This window comes from Hemitrygon akajei, chromosome 1 (genome assembly GCF_048418815.1).
Source record: "Hemitrygon akajei chromosome 1, sHemAka1.3, whole genome shotgun sequence".
In the NCBI taxonomy this organism is placed as follows: domain Eukaryota; kingdom Metazoa; phylum Chordata; class Chondrichthyes; order Myliobatiformes; family Dasyatidae; genus Hemitrygon; species Hemitrygon akajei.
This window is the reverse complement of record NC_133124.1, coordinates 86840544-86854582: the sequence shown is the minus strand read 5'-3', so window position 1 is coordinate 86854582 and position 14039 is coordinate 86840544. Positions and strand designations below refer to the sequence as shown.

General features: G+C 40.5%; 1 protein-coding gene across 4 annotated transcripts in view; it reads left to right on the top strand.

Annotated features, from left to right (window-relative positions):
* Positions 1 to 14039, top strand: part of ankrd12 (ankyrin repeat domain 12) — a 198332-nt gene that overhangs the window by 115779 nt on the left and 68514 nt on the right. For all 4 annotated transcript variants that reach the window (XM_073047322.1, XM_073047339.1, XM_073047313.1 and 1 more), the window contains exon 3: positions 7797 to 7944. In XM_073047322.1, coding sequence (XP_072903423.1) covers positions 7797 to 7944 — 148 coding nt within the window. The remainder of the gene's footprint in view (positions 1 to 7796; positions 7945 to 14039) is intronic.

The following is a 14039-nucleotide window of genomic DNA, read 5'->3' as shown; positions in this document are numbered from 1 at the left end:
TCACCACTGCTGGCAGTGCATTCCGTGCACCCAGCACTCTCTGTGTGAAAATCTTACCTCTGACATCTCTGTTGTACCTACTTCCAAGCACCTTAAAATTATGCCCCCTCATATTAGCCATTTCAGCCCTAGGAAAAAGCCTCTGGCTATAAACATGATCAATGCCTCTCATCATATACATCTCTATCAGGTCAGCTCTCATTATGTGACCCTCCAAGGAGAAAAGGCCAAGTTCTCTCAGCCTATTCTCGTATGGCATGCTATCCAATTCAGGCAACATCCTTGTAAATCTCCTGCATTCTCTCCACAGTATCCACGTCCTTCCTGTAGTGAGGTGACCAGACCTAAACACAGTACCCCAAGTGTTGTCTAACTAAGGTCTTGTATAGCTTTAACATTACCACACAGCTCTTGAACTCAATCCCATGGTTAATGAAGGCCATCACACTATACACCTTCTTAACAACACTGTCATCCTGAGCAGCAACTTTGAGTATCCTATGGACACGGACCCCAAGATCTCATTGATCCTCCTCACTACCAAGAGTCTTGCCTTTAATACAATATTCCATCTTCTAATTTGACCTACCGAAATGAACCACTTTCCACATCTGGGTTGAACTCTATCTGCCACTTATCAGCCCAGTTCTGCATTCCCCAACTTCATTGTGTTTAGTTTTGGTTACTCTGTAGAAGAGATTTACGACAATGTTGCTGGGATTTGAGGACATGAGTTATAGAGAGAACTTGAGAAGTTATGGCTTTCTTTCCTTGGAGAGCTGGTGAATGAGAGGTGATCTTAGGTGTAAAATTATGTGGGGCAAAATGGGGTTAATGAGTATCGTCTTTCTGAGGGTTGAGGAATCAGAACTAGAGGGGAGACGTTTGATAGGATCCTGAGAGTCATGTTTTCACCCAGGAGGATGTCAATTGATGGAATAAGCTGCAGAGGAAGTGGTTAAAATGTACTTGGATAGGCACATAGATAGGAAAGGTTAGATGGATATGGGCCAAATCCATGCACATAGAACTAGATTAGGTGGAAATATTGATTGGAATGGACTGGTTGGGTCAAAGGACCTGTTTCCATGTCCTGTGGTGACTACAAACAGTGAAACAGGAAGTCCTTGACCAGATACGTGGCTAGTATGGTGCACCTTCTGTTTTTGTTAAGTTTCTGCACGTTCTCATCAAAGAGGTTTGATATTCTTTGTACTTTGCTGGATGCTGCTGCTCCATTTTGATTGATAGTGAACAACGGATTGCCAGGAGTGGGCAAGAATAATACTCTTTTCAAAAAAAGCTTTAGGGATTTTCTAAAGCATTTACTCTCATCCTGGTAATTATGATAGAGCTTACAATAGGAGAGGACATTTCAAGAGCCCAATGCTGGTCATACAAACATGATTCTGATAATTGGTCATACAGCCTATCCATGAGAGTTGGTTGATTTGCTAGAAATGTTGGACTGGCAAAGTTTGCTGATGAGACCAAACAATTTGGAAGGTTTTGCAGGAACAGCTGTAGCACCATTTTATTCCCTTGATATACTCACTGTAGATGAGGGGTTCCCAATCTTTATTATGCCATGGACCCCTACCGTTAACCAAGGGGTCTGTGGACCCTGGGTTGGGAACTCCTGCTATAAAGAGTTCATATCTCCAGTATAGTGTCATATAGCAATATAGCATGAGAACAGGCCCTACAGCTCAACAAGTCTATGCAGACCGCTACCACCACTACCACTCAGCTAGTCCAGTTCAGCCCATGAATCTACCTAACTAGTTCTCCCTGAGTTCCATGGGAGCAAACCTTCCAGACCAGACTACCATAGAAACATAGAAAACCTACAGCACAATACAGGCTGTTTGGCCCACAAAGCTGTGCCGAACATGTCCTTACCTTAGAACTACCTAGGCTTACCCATAGCCCTCTATTTTTCTAAACTCCATGTGCCTATCCATGAGTCTCTTAAAAAACCCTATCGTTTCCACCTCGGCCGCTGCCAGCAGCCCATTCCACGCACTCACCTCTCTCTGCATCAAAAACTTAACCCTGACATCTCCTCTGTACCTACTTCCAAGCACCTTAAAACTACGCCCTCTCATGCTAGCCATTTCAGCCCTGGGAAAAAGCCTCTGACTATCCACACGATCAGTACCTCTCATTATCTTGTACACCTCTGTCAGGTCACCTCTCATCCTCCGTCGCTACAAGGAGAAAAGGCCGAGTTCATTCAACCTATTCTCATAAGGCATGCTCCCCAATCCAGGCAATATCCTTGTAAGTCTCCTCTGCACCCCTTCTATGATTTCCACAACCTTCCTGTAATGAGGCGACCAGAACTGAGCACAGTACTCCAAGTGGGGTCTAACCAGGGTCTTATATAGTTGCAGCATTACCTCTCGGCTCTTAAACTTAATCCCATAGTTGATGAAGGCCAATGCACAGTATGCCTTCTTAACCGCATAGTCAACCTGCGTAGCAGCTTTGAGTGTCTTATGGACTCAGACCCCAAGATCCCTCTGATCCTCCACACTGCCAAGAGTCTTACCATTAATACTATATTCTGCCATCATATTTGACCTACCAAAATGAACCCATTATCTGGGTTGAACTCCATCTGCCACTTCTCAACCCAGTTTTGCATCCTATCAATGTCCCGCTGTAACCTCTGACAACCCGCCACACTATCCACAAAACCCCCAACCTTTGTATCATCAGCAAAGTTACTAATCCATGCAGGACCTTGTCTAAGTTCCTACTAAAGTTAAAAATAAACAGCATCCACTGTCCTATTCTTTTGGCTACCTCTTCAAAAATATTCCAGAACATTCATTAAGCATTAAAATCAAGCATTCAAGTAGTGAATTAGTCATGGTTATGTCTGCCTTTGTTTCTACCCTGTTTTCTTTTATAGCCCATACTTCCTCATTCCTCAAAAAATAGGAATCTCTTAATCCTGTATTAAGTTGTTATACAACCAAAACTGAAATTTCTGCAGATATAACAGGAGAGCAACCTTAAAAATTACTAACACAAGAAAGTCTGCAAATGCTGGAAATCCAAAACAATGCACACAAAATACAGGAGGAATACAACAGGTTAGACAGCATCAATGGAAATGATTAAATAGTCAACATTTCAGGACTGAGAAGGAAGGGGGAAGATGCCAGAATAAAAAGATGAGGGAGAGAGCCAGTTTTGCGAGCAATAATTGGGTCTAGAGCTATCCCCACCAACAAGATTAAATTAGCTGCTCAGTTTAAACAGTTAATTGAAGTACTAGAGAGGCATTCAAGCAGATCAGGCGCCAGACCTTGATATCATTTTGTGTTGGGGAGCAAATAGAGAGGTTAAGACAAAATCAGGAAACCTATGAATAGTCAGGTGAAATTAATTTTACAATTAGAAAGATGAAAAAGAGCTTGAAAAAAATCTGTTGTAACTAAAATTAAGGAAAATCCTAAGATGTTGGATGATAACAAATTTATTGCACATAAATATATATCAGGTACTCAAGAGTAACAAGTTTAGAAATGGAAAAGATTCAATCGTTTTTCACTTCTCTTTAGATCCATGCAGAATCAAGGAGACAGCTGACAGAAATGAAGTAAAGAATAGTTAAATACAATTAAAAGTTACTGCGCCTAATGGATATGAAGAGCAAATTACCAGTGAAGCAAGTCATTGAAAAATTATGCAGATAATCTTTCAAAAAGGCTGTTTAATTATTAACTATCAGTATGGATTCGATCGGAGACTTCTGTCAAACCTTTTTTTCTCCATCTGAAGAAATTAATGCAGACGTGTGAGATGGTGTACTTTGGAAGGACCAACCAGGGTAGGTCTAAGACAGTGAACAGTAGGCACTGAGGAGTGCAGTAGAACAAAGGGCTCTGGAAATACAGGTCCATTATTCATTGAAATTACATTACAAGATGATAGAGTTGTTGTGAAAGCTTTTGGCAAGAGTTGGGATGTTTTGTTGAAATTGTATAAAATGTTGGTGAGGTCTAATTTGGAGTATTGTTTGCATTTTTGGTCACCTTCATACGGGAAGGATGTAAATAAGATTGAAAGAGTACTGAGTCAATTTACAAGAATGTTGCCAGGACTGGAGGACCTGAGTTGAATAGGTTAGAACTTTATTCCCTAGATTGAGGGAAAATTTGACAGGGGTACACAAAATTATGAAGATAGTAATGAGGGTAATTATGAGGAGGAATCTGGAATTCCTCCTACACCTTATTGGTGATTATCCTATGTTTGCATATTAATTATTGGAAATTGTATTTGAGGATGTTCTGTCTCAAAATTTTCTTAACCTTTGAAAGTTAGTCCTTTTTTTAAAAAAAAAGCACCTTATCTGTTCCACGGAAAACAAGAAACCTTTCTGTTCCTGTTTAAAATATAAACACTTATATCTTCAAAATGTTCAGTTGTAGTATTATAGTAAACCTTACATGCTTTTCATAACTCCAGTAATGCTTAAAAACTGCAAGAAACTCTCCCAAATGTGTATTTAAAAAGTAATAATTCAGCACTATTGGCATGTCCTCCTTTGAATCCCCAGCATACAGAATTTCCAATTGTTTTATTCAACACTCTTTTTCTACTTCCACTTCGTTTAGAATCCCTTGAATTTAAAATTATTATTGTCACTGTCTCTGAGATACAGTGAAATAGCCTATCAATACATACAGAAGTTTAGACATTGTCTCTGCTATTTGGAGGTAAACTTATTCACTGCTACTTTGTCTGTAGGGGCTGGACCAAGACTGATGGTGTTTTGGTGGAACCTAAAATAAAGCCAGGCATAAAACAAAATAAGACTTGGGCTACGTCCACACTAGACCGGATAAATCTGTAACTGGAGCTTTTTTTCTTCGTTTTGACCCTCTGTCCACACTGAAACAGCGTTTTCCTCCCCCGAAAGTGGAGCTTTTCTAAAACACCCTCCAGTGTGTAAATTTGAAAACGCCGGTTGGGCAGAGTAATGTAGACAGGGTAACAGGATTTTTTTTTAAACGCTGTCATGACGTGCCGGAACAGATGCTGGCGGCAGCGTGGCATTTCATTGTTTTCCTGAACACAACCCCCCACACACACAACCTAACAATTTCAGAACAGACGGCAATGAGACTGAAGCCAGAAGAGTTAGAAATGTACTCACCAAGTACTTTGACCCATAACTTACTGAATAAATAAGTGTACTCACTTTGCCCTGTTTTCTGTCCTTGCTTATATGAAGATGGTTTACCTATTTTTGCAAGTACCTCTCTGACAATAGATATGTAACAGCCTAATCTAACATCGTATGGAAATACAAGATAACACTGATGCAGACATGTTTTATACATTTAACAAGATGCTTTATTAATGCAACAGAGTTAGTCAGATTTTCAATGTTCGTCATCAGCCGGGTCATACTGTCCATGAACTCCCTGTCAGTTGTCTCCATATGCTCCAGTATTTGTTTTTTTTCCCATTTTAACTCCTCCTGCGCGAGAGCCAACAGCTGTCCATCGTATGGTAATTTCCTTTTTAAGTTTTTCTAGTCTGTAACTGCACAAATGTGGATTTTCACAGCGAGATTCGACACCAAACATGTCGCTTGTTTTCTGTAGATGTGTCCTGCTCATGCCCAGTAGGAGGAGAAACGCCTATCATTTTTATGTGAAACCGGCATTTTCAAAATTATCTGGTCTAATGTGGATGTAGCCTTAAATTCCCTTCAGCAGGAGGACCTGTAGCTTTTTCGGAGGTTTGATAATTGCTTTCATTCAGTTGCAAAGTACAATTGATTGATTTTTTTTGTGTCTCTGTTCACCAATAAATATGTTGGAAAGACACTTTCTCCCACCCTTTTACCAAAATAATGCTACCAACTGGGTACTTAATAAGATTTTCAATAAGAAATTGCATTTAAGTGATACAGAAATTAATTATAGTAACCACTCTTGACAAAAGCTGTATCACAGTATCAATGGCATTTACTGTGCTGTCATGCTTTTTAAGTGCCTTGCTGTAAAAGTCTTCTTAAGTATCAAATATCTTGGAAGAATCTTTTTGGCAAACCATGGAAGTTATTAGATGTATCAGAAATCACTAATTCGGTAAAAAAAAAAGATGTGATAGAAATAGAAATACAGACATTTAGAATCATTGAGTGTGGGTGATGGAGATATACATTTCATTGTAATCTCTAAATAATGGTGTTTATATGTTTAATGTAGTAGCTGAACACAGATTCAGAGCTGGAAATATGAGCAGTTAATTGGCCATCTGTACAACAAAAAGGAATCAGTGGAGAGTAATGCTGGCACCATGCATTATACAGCGAGGTATTTTGAGCATATTTTCTAAATGCGATGCCCCAAAAGATAGCATCCTTCATTAAGGACCCTCACCATTCAGGGCATAACCTCTTCTCATTACTCCCATAAGGAAGGTGGTACAGCAGCCTGAAGATGCACACTCAACATTTTAGGAACAGCTTCTTCCCTCAGTCATCAGATTTCTGAATGGTGCATGAACCCAAGAATACTACCTTATTATTTTACACTTTTTGCACTATTTATGTGGTGGTGGTGGCATACCATACAACTCTGCACCTGGGCAGGGTCGTATGGGAGACCGGCAGTTGCCCAAGCTGCAGGCCTTCCCCTCTCCACGCCACCGATGTTGTCCAAGGTAAGGGCACTAGGACCCATGCAGCTTGGCACCGTTGTTAAGTGCCTTGCTCAAGGACACAAACACGCTGCCTCAGCTGAGGCTCGAACCAGTGACCTTCAGGTTACTAGTCTGATGCCTTGCCCACTAGGCCACACGCCAACACTATCAAGTACTATTTATGTACTTGTTTCTTATTGTAACTTATACTGACTTATAGTAATTATTGTAAAGGGTGGCACAGTAACGTAATGGTTAGCGTAACGCTTTTCAGTGCCAGCGATCAGGATTCAGTACTCACTGTTGTCTGTAAGGAGTTTGTGTTCTTCCCATTACAGTGTGATTTCCTCTGGGTGCTCTGTTTTGATCTTACCTTCCAAAGACATAAGAATTGGTAAAAGTTAGTAAGTTTTGAGCATGTCATGTTGGCAGTGTAAACATGGTGACACTTGCAACCTGCCCCAACACACATTCGGACTGAGTAGGTTGTTGAAGCAAACAATACATTTCACTTTATGTTTCAATGTACATGTGACAAAAGGTTAATCTTTAAGCATATTTAATCTTTTTATTGTGTATTGCACTGTACTACTGCTACAAATAAACAAATTTTATAATGTATGTCAGTGATAATAAACCTGACTGATTCATTCCTGAGATCATCAAGATTGCAGGCTATATTTTAAGATGTTACCGTGCTGGAATTATAATCTGCTTTCTTATTTACAAAAGTTATCTCTGCACTCAAAAAATTGCAGCAACAACGCCATATTTAAAGGTCTCCGGGCTGGATAACCAAGAAAATCGACTTCAAAATGTAGAAGAAAGCTCATGGCAGAAGTGAGAAAATGAATTTGGGAACATTCCATGCAAAGTAGATCGAGACATACTTCAGCACGTGCTGTCTGTGTCTTATCAGGAATATTCATAGCATTTGGTGATGTTAATTGGAAAAAGCATAGTTCAGTTTAATTTGGAGTCAATTCATAGTTTAATCTGAACAGAGGGATTGCATCTTCCCTTTATCATATTTGCACTTATGAAATGTACCTTTCCATAACACAAGTAATACTGTGGCTTGGTATTTTTTAGGTTAATTTATATATTTTGCCTCATTTTAGAATAAAGAGAAAGTTACATCCTACAATAGAACACCTAAGATAGACCGCAGTGAGCTGGAAAAAGAAGTGAAAGAGAAAACTTCTATGAAACGTAAACTTCCATTCACTGTCAGTCCATCCAGGAGTGAGCAAAGAGAATCCGACACAGGTAAATCAGGTGTTTTCTGTGGAAATTTAACAAATTTTCTTATTGTAGATTAGTATTTTTATAGATTGGAAAAAATAAGCAGTTAGTGAATTGGTAAACATGGATAAAGAATAAAGTGTACAGAATGCAGCCAACTTTGTTATTTGTTGTTTATCAGTTAATTTTCCAGCTAGATGTACATTTGCCTCCATCACATTGTGTGATGCATCCGGATTGAGGAGGCCCTCCATTGGCCAAAGTCAACCATGATGTTTCTCCCTAGTTGTTTACATGATATGCAAACCAGGGCAGCATGATAAGAAGAGCAAGCTGCTGCCCATGCAGCAGGCTCCCCTTTCCACACAACTGATGAATCCAAAAAAACAGCAGAGACTGATAAAATTTGGCACTTGAGACATCGCAGGTGTTGATTATGTTGATCTCGCTTTTAGGACTCCAGCTCTGGATTTTTCTTCGATGTTTACTCCCATGAGTGGGTATAGCTACAAGGCAGTGGAGGTTTGAGATCAGACATTTCCTTCCCTTCGATGGGCTGCCAACCACACCTAACGAGGCCCATCAAACTGGTGCCAGTAACATGCCTTTGCCCCTTCTATCAGTAGAAACTGTACTGCCGGGCTTAGTAGCTAAGCTACTTGTGAAGGTCAACAGCTGGACTTGGTTGTCAAATGCTACTTGAGATGCACACCATTGGGAGCATTTAGTAGATTGTGAAAGCTTATTCCCATTACCACCCCTAGTGATGACAACATTTAGAAACTTGCATCCAAATAATGGCATAGTTATACACTACCCTGAAGTGAAATAATTGTATTCAGTTGTCCATTCAGCTTCTTTCCCCTGAAACCCTCTTTTTTTTCTCTCCCCATTGTTTTTCTCTGGCATATAGTAAATAATTTCTCCAATTATATCTTGTCAATATGGAAAATCAGGAGATCCTTTAGAGATACAGAATTAAGTTTTTTAGTTGCAAACGAACAACTTCTGTTGTCTTCCCACCAGATCTAGTGTCTGATGTCAAGTATGAGAATAACATCTGCTACATTGTTGCCAATGGCATTATATTCTTCTTGCATGATGATAACCAGCCCTGCAGTCTGTATTCCATATAGAGAAAATCCTATGCTTGGTATTACTCATTGATTTAAATTCTGTTTAATATCGCAACTAAGATCTCAGCTGCGTGTCTCACATTATGTGCAGATGGGATCAATGATTCATCTACCAATATATCAAGATTATTTTTCTATACTGTAGGATAAGTTAATGCCTTATGAAAAGGAGAGATTGCAATTTAATGCAGTTTGAAAAAAGATGGAATTGCAGTCATAACAATGTTACTGGGTAGTTTTCCATGTATTGGTATATATCTGCTGCAAAATTTTCACTTGTATGCAGCCACAATGGAGGCCTACATCTGCAATATATTGATTTCAGTGTTGATCAAAAACCACTGTAGTTTATTCTAAATAAAAACAGAAAATACTAGAAGCACTCAGCAGATCAGACAGAAAGGAGTCAGAGATAAGGTTTCAGATTGAAGACCCTTCATCAAAACTGGGAGAGAGAGAAAAAAACTAAGTTAGTTTTAAATTGCAGAGAGCTGGCTGCTGCTTTATCCCTGGAGAGACATGGAGCTATTTTAATTTACCTTCCCTCTCCCACATTACTGCTGCATTAGTCATTTGGTCTCACTCTGAGAGCTAATCTCTGTTTAATCTAACCCTTCCCCTCCTTCTCTGCTACTGAAAACTGACCTGTTTTCTCTCTTTCCCACTTCAGATGAAGGGTTTGAGACCTGAAGTATTAACTATTTACTTACTACAAATTTTGACAGGCATAAGTGTTTCTAGCATCTGCAGATTTTTAATTTTCATTCACAGTTCTAGGAAGGGGTGGATAAGTTGAGGGAAATATTAGTCAAAGAGCGAAGACTAGGTTGCCATTGTTCCTTTAGGCATAAAGATTGATGGGGGCAGCAGAGGATGATATAGCGAAGGAGTATGTAATGGCTATGGTACATGCCTAGAAGGTAAGGTTATACTAATGAAGTGAAAGAAAACAGATAGTATCACAGATTGATGGCACAGCAGAATCAGTCTGATCTGATGGAGACAGAAAAAGCAAGTAAGAAATTTTGATATTGAGCTGATGGTGAGGTGCTATTACTCAGTCTTACATTGGGCCTCAGTATAACAGTGCAGAAAGGCAAAAACTAATGGGAGTGGGTTGGGGAATTAAAATGGCAGACAACAGTAAACAGTCATTCTTACAGAATGAACACGGTTGCACTGCACATCTGGAATTCATTCCTACTATGTAGAACATTGTGAATACTGAATGGAGTATACTAGATTGGAAGAAATGCAAGTGAATCACTGCTTCACTTAGAAAGACTGTTTGGGTCCATAGCTGGTAGAAAAGGAAGAAGTGAAGGGACAGGTGTTGCTTCTCTTGTTTTTGCATTGGGGAAATGCGATTATGTGGAGAGCAATTGCTGGGATCAAAAGAGTCAACCAGGTTCTCATAAAGGAAATGTTTGAAATGCTGAGTTCTTGCTGGAATTGGTGGAAATTGCAAAGGATCATCAATTGAATATGAAGGCTGGTGGGATGCAAGGTGAGGAATAGGAATAGCAGTGAGAATGAAAGTGTAGGAACTAGATGAGATAGTCAAGGGATCTGGCCACTATGGTTGAAGGAAAGCCATGGTTCAGCCAGAAAGACTGGCATAGCTTCAGCCCACAAGGGTTTCCATAGTGACACTTTTGATCTGGAAAATGAGAATGGAGTTGAAATTATTCAACTTGAAGGTGTTTTCAGCCAAGCTAGTAAGTGTGTGCACGTGCATGTTTGAAGGGGAATTGATTGGCACTTGTTCAAGAAAGTGGTTTTTAGACCCTCTGTAGTATGGAGATGTAGTGTTGTGTATCTGCTGTAAAGGTAGGCCTTTTGGGATCAGGGAGCTGTCAAAGTGGCAGAGAACATCAAAAATAGTTGGTTGGCATCCACCTGTCTCGAAAGACGGTGGGTGATGGTGATCATCATCACAAGCCTAGGCGAAAGGTATGAAGATCCTGAGGTGCCCAGTTGTCAAGATCCTCCTCTCGGCCTCACCAGTGTTGTCTGAAGGAAAGCTAATGAAGCAATGAATTTGGCACCAGCTTGGCTGCAGGAGCTGCTGGAAGGATGTTCAATGACATCCAGCCATCTTTAGGGACTCCACTCCGGATTTGCTGTCTGGAGCAAATCCGTAGCTTTTACTCCCGTAGCTTTCATTTCTCCTGAGGATGCCCACAAGGCAGTGGGGCCATTTACCCATAGCTGGGGATCTGGTTTACGAGCAGCCGAGCGTGTCCACACACCGGTGGGCCTGCGTGCTCTGTGTGCAGGGACCAGACCTCCTCCCCATCCTCTGTAGTTCAGCTTGAGTCCAAAAGGAGTACAGTTTCGGTGTGTTGCCAGCGAGAATGAACTATAATGAAGTTTGCTGTTGGAGAAGCTATGTACTGGTAAGGAGACACTTGCACATTCAGCTGTCCTTTTCGCAGCCAGCGGTGGTAGCTGAAAGTGAGAGTGACGAGCATTACCCACTACACTACCACATTAGATGCATCACAACAACCAATTTGATATCAGAAATGCAGTGGATATAAATGGAAAAGAACTGAGGTCAGGCCAGAAGACACAATTTTAATGGGCAAGAGCATGCCTAAGCAATGGGGCTGCCAGAACAGTCTTCTTTAGGATCTTGGGCAGACATTAGAAGTGGACTGTCCAGTGGTGGACCACAATTTATCATGTTCCCAGATTGTCTTCTATCACAGAAAAACTGATTACATGGTAATGTGTCTGTCAACCAGCAAGCAAAGGAGACTCATTTAATACTATATGCACATTTAAAGGGAATCAACCCATGCTGCCTTCAAAATTAGTAGTAACTTTCACTTTAAAATGATGTGTTACTGTTTGATTAGTTGTTTTGGCATCATCTGGAAGTGGAGAAACCTTTTAAGTATGAAAGTACTGGAGTTGTAAAGAACTTGCTGTTCTGCTTTTGTTTTCAGACAGTTCCCACCAAAACGAAGTCTATCTCTATTCACTAAGTCACTAACTGTAATTAAATGTCATCTTCTGGAATGCAAAATAACCAGCCCTGAGAAGGGTGTGACTGCACAGGTTGTAAACATTTTCTTTCAGGCAAAACAATTGCTAATTAATTGTAAGTGTATCTTTATATTACATTGGTACAAAATTCATACAGATTTTTTTTAAAATCTGAATTTAATAGTTGACAGGGAGAGAGAGAACATAACTGAAATCATAATGTTAACATTTTTACCAACCATTCATGTTAAGCATGTGCTACTACCCTATAAACCTACAATTATAGTGTGGGGTAATGTAATTGGATAGATGACAGATATTGTTCATAATAGAAAATGTTCTACATGTAGCCCACTAAGCTTGTCGCTGACATTCATCTAGGGGAATCAGCATTCGGCCCCGCCAAACAAGGCATTCAAGTTTGGCTGGAAGCTGTGTAATGTACCCCAGTACAAACCCACAACGCAAAATATCAGACAGTACACAATATGCGATTAAATGATTACACTTTATAATTTAATTTGCTATGGTTAGCAGAGAAACAAAATATAAAAGAAAAAGGCACCACTTTTATTAAATAGTTCATGCACAAGATCGTTGGAGCTCACACCTCAGGTATTCCTCCATAAATGACCTCTGCCAAAACATTGCCGACCCTCAGACCCTCAGATTCCAGTATACGCCATCCGGTGATCACCCAGCGCTCTCGGCACTTGTCCTTCCTCTTCACTCTCCTCAACCGAAAGCCCATGAAAACCCTGGCTCCCAGACATACAAGAAAGAATAACATTTCTCCCATTGGTTAGCTACCTTTTAGCTGCAGTTATAACCCAAACATCACTGCTACAGAGAAGCCATTTCATTAGCCTTAGCAGTTAACATTACTGAGAAACCCTACGTACATAATTTACAAACAGCATCATTGAGTGGTTGTATTCACTTTAAGACTCGGTGTCTAACGTAATGACGACAGCATAAGGCGATCGCTTTTGGTTTTGTTCGTACTAGAAATAAAAGGCTGAGGCTTTTGTTAAGCATATAGAGTGACTCCTAGATGTTTTAGTCACAAAATCCTACATTGGTGACCTTGATACTCTCAGACTCGCTCAGCAACATGTCAACCAATGGAGTCACTTTGAAGCTGCCAGAGTTTTGGGAGCAGCACACTACTTCATGGTTTACATAGCAAAACGCCTAGTTCACACTGCAAAAAATTGCCACAGACAATACCAAATTTTACTATGTAGGAGCATTGCTTAGAAGTTCCATTACAGCCAGAGTGGTGAGTCTACTAGAAAATCCACCAGATTGTGATAAATATGTCACTCTGTAAACTCAGACTTTTAGACTGTCTTGAGTCTTAGCGTGCCAAACAGTTGCTCTCCTTGCCCTGCCTGGGTGACACTAGGCCTTCAGAACTAATGGACCATATGCTATCTCTCCTGGGTAATCACCATCCTTATTTTATCTTTAAGGTACTTGTTATTGCAACAAATGCCTGATCAAGTTTACATAGCCTTTGCTAATACAGTGAAGGACAACAGTGAGCTTGCTAAAATGGCAAGTAGTCTACACTCAGGCAGGCAGAAGTGATTCGTTTTTCCTCCTCTCCCTCTCCCAGAAAGCCCTATCAGTAGAGCCTCCAGCAGACTCATGCCGGTGGCTCCAAACAAGACAACGTCAGACTAAGTTCTTACCATGCAGCTTTGACAGTGTCAGGACATCAAAGGTCTGTGACCACCATGGGTTCAGCTGCCAGGGTCATCTGTTGTTCATTTCAGACACCCTTTCAAAATGTTGCTTCCTGTGTGACATGGGCACTCATGGGTGTGCTGCTATCATTGCCCATTGATTATAAGGGAGAGAGCAACAGCCCCTCAATGGAGGTTACCAGTGGCAACAGGATCTGGACTTACGGGACACGATGGTCTGCCACAGTGGAACAGCTTGGGTACAGCTGAGAGTCCGCCTCTGTCATTGGATACCCTC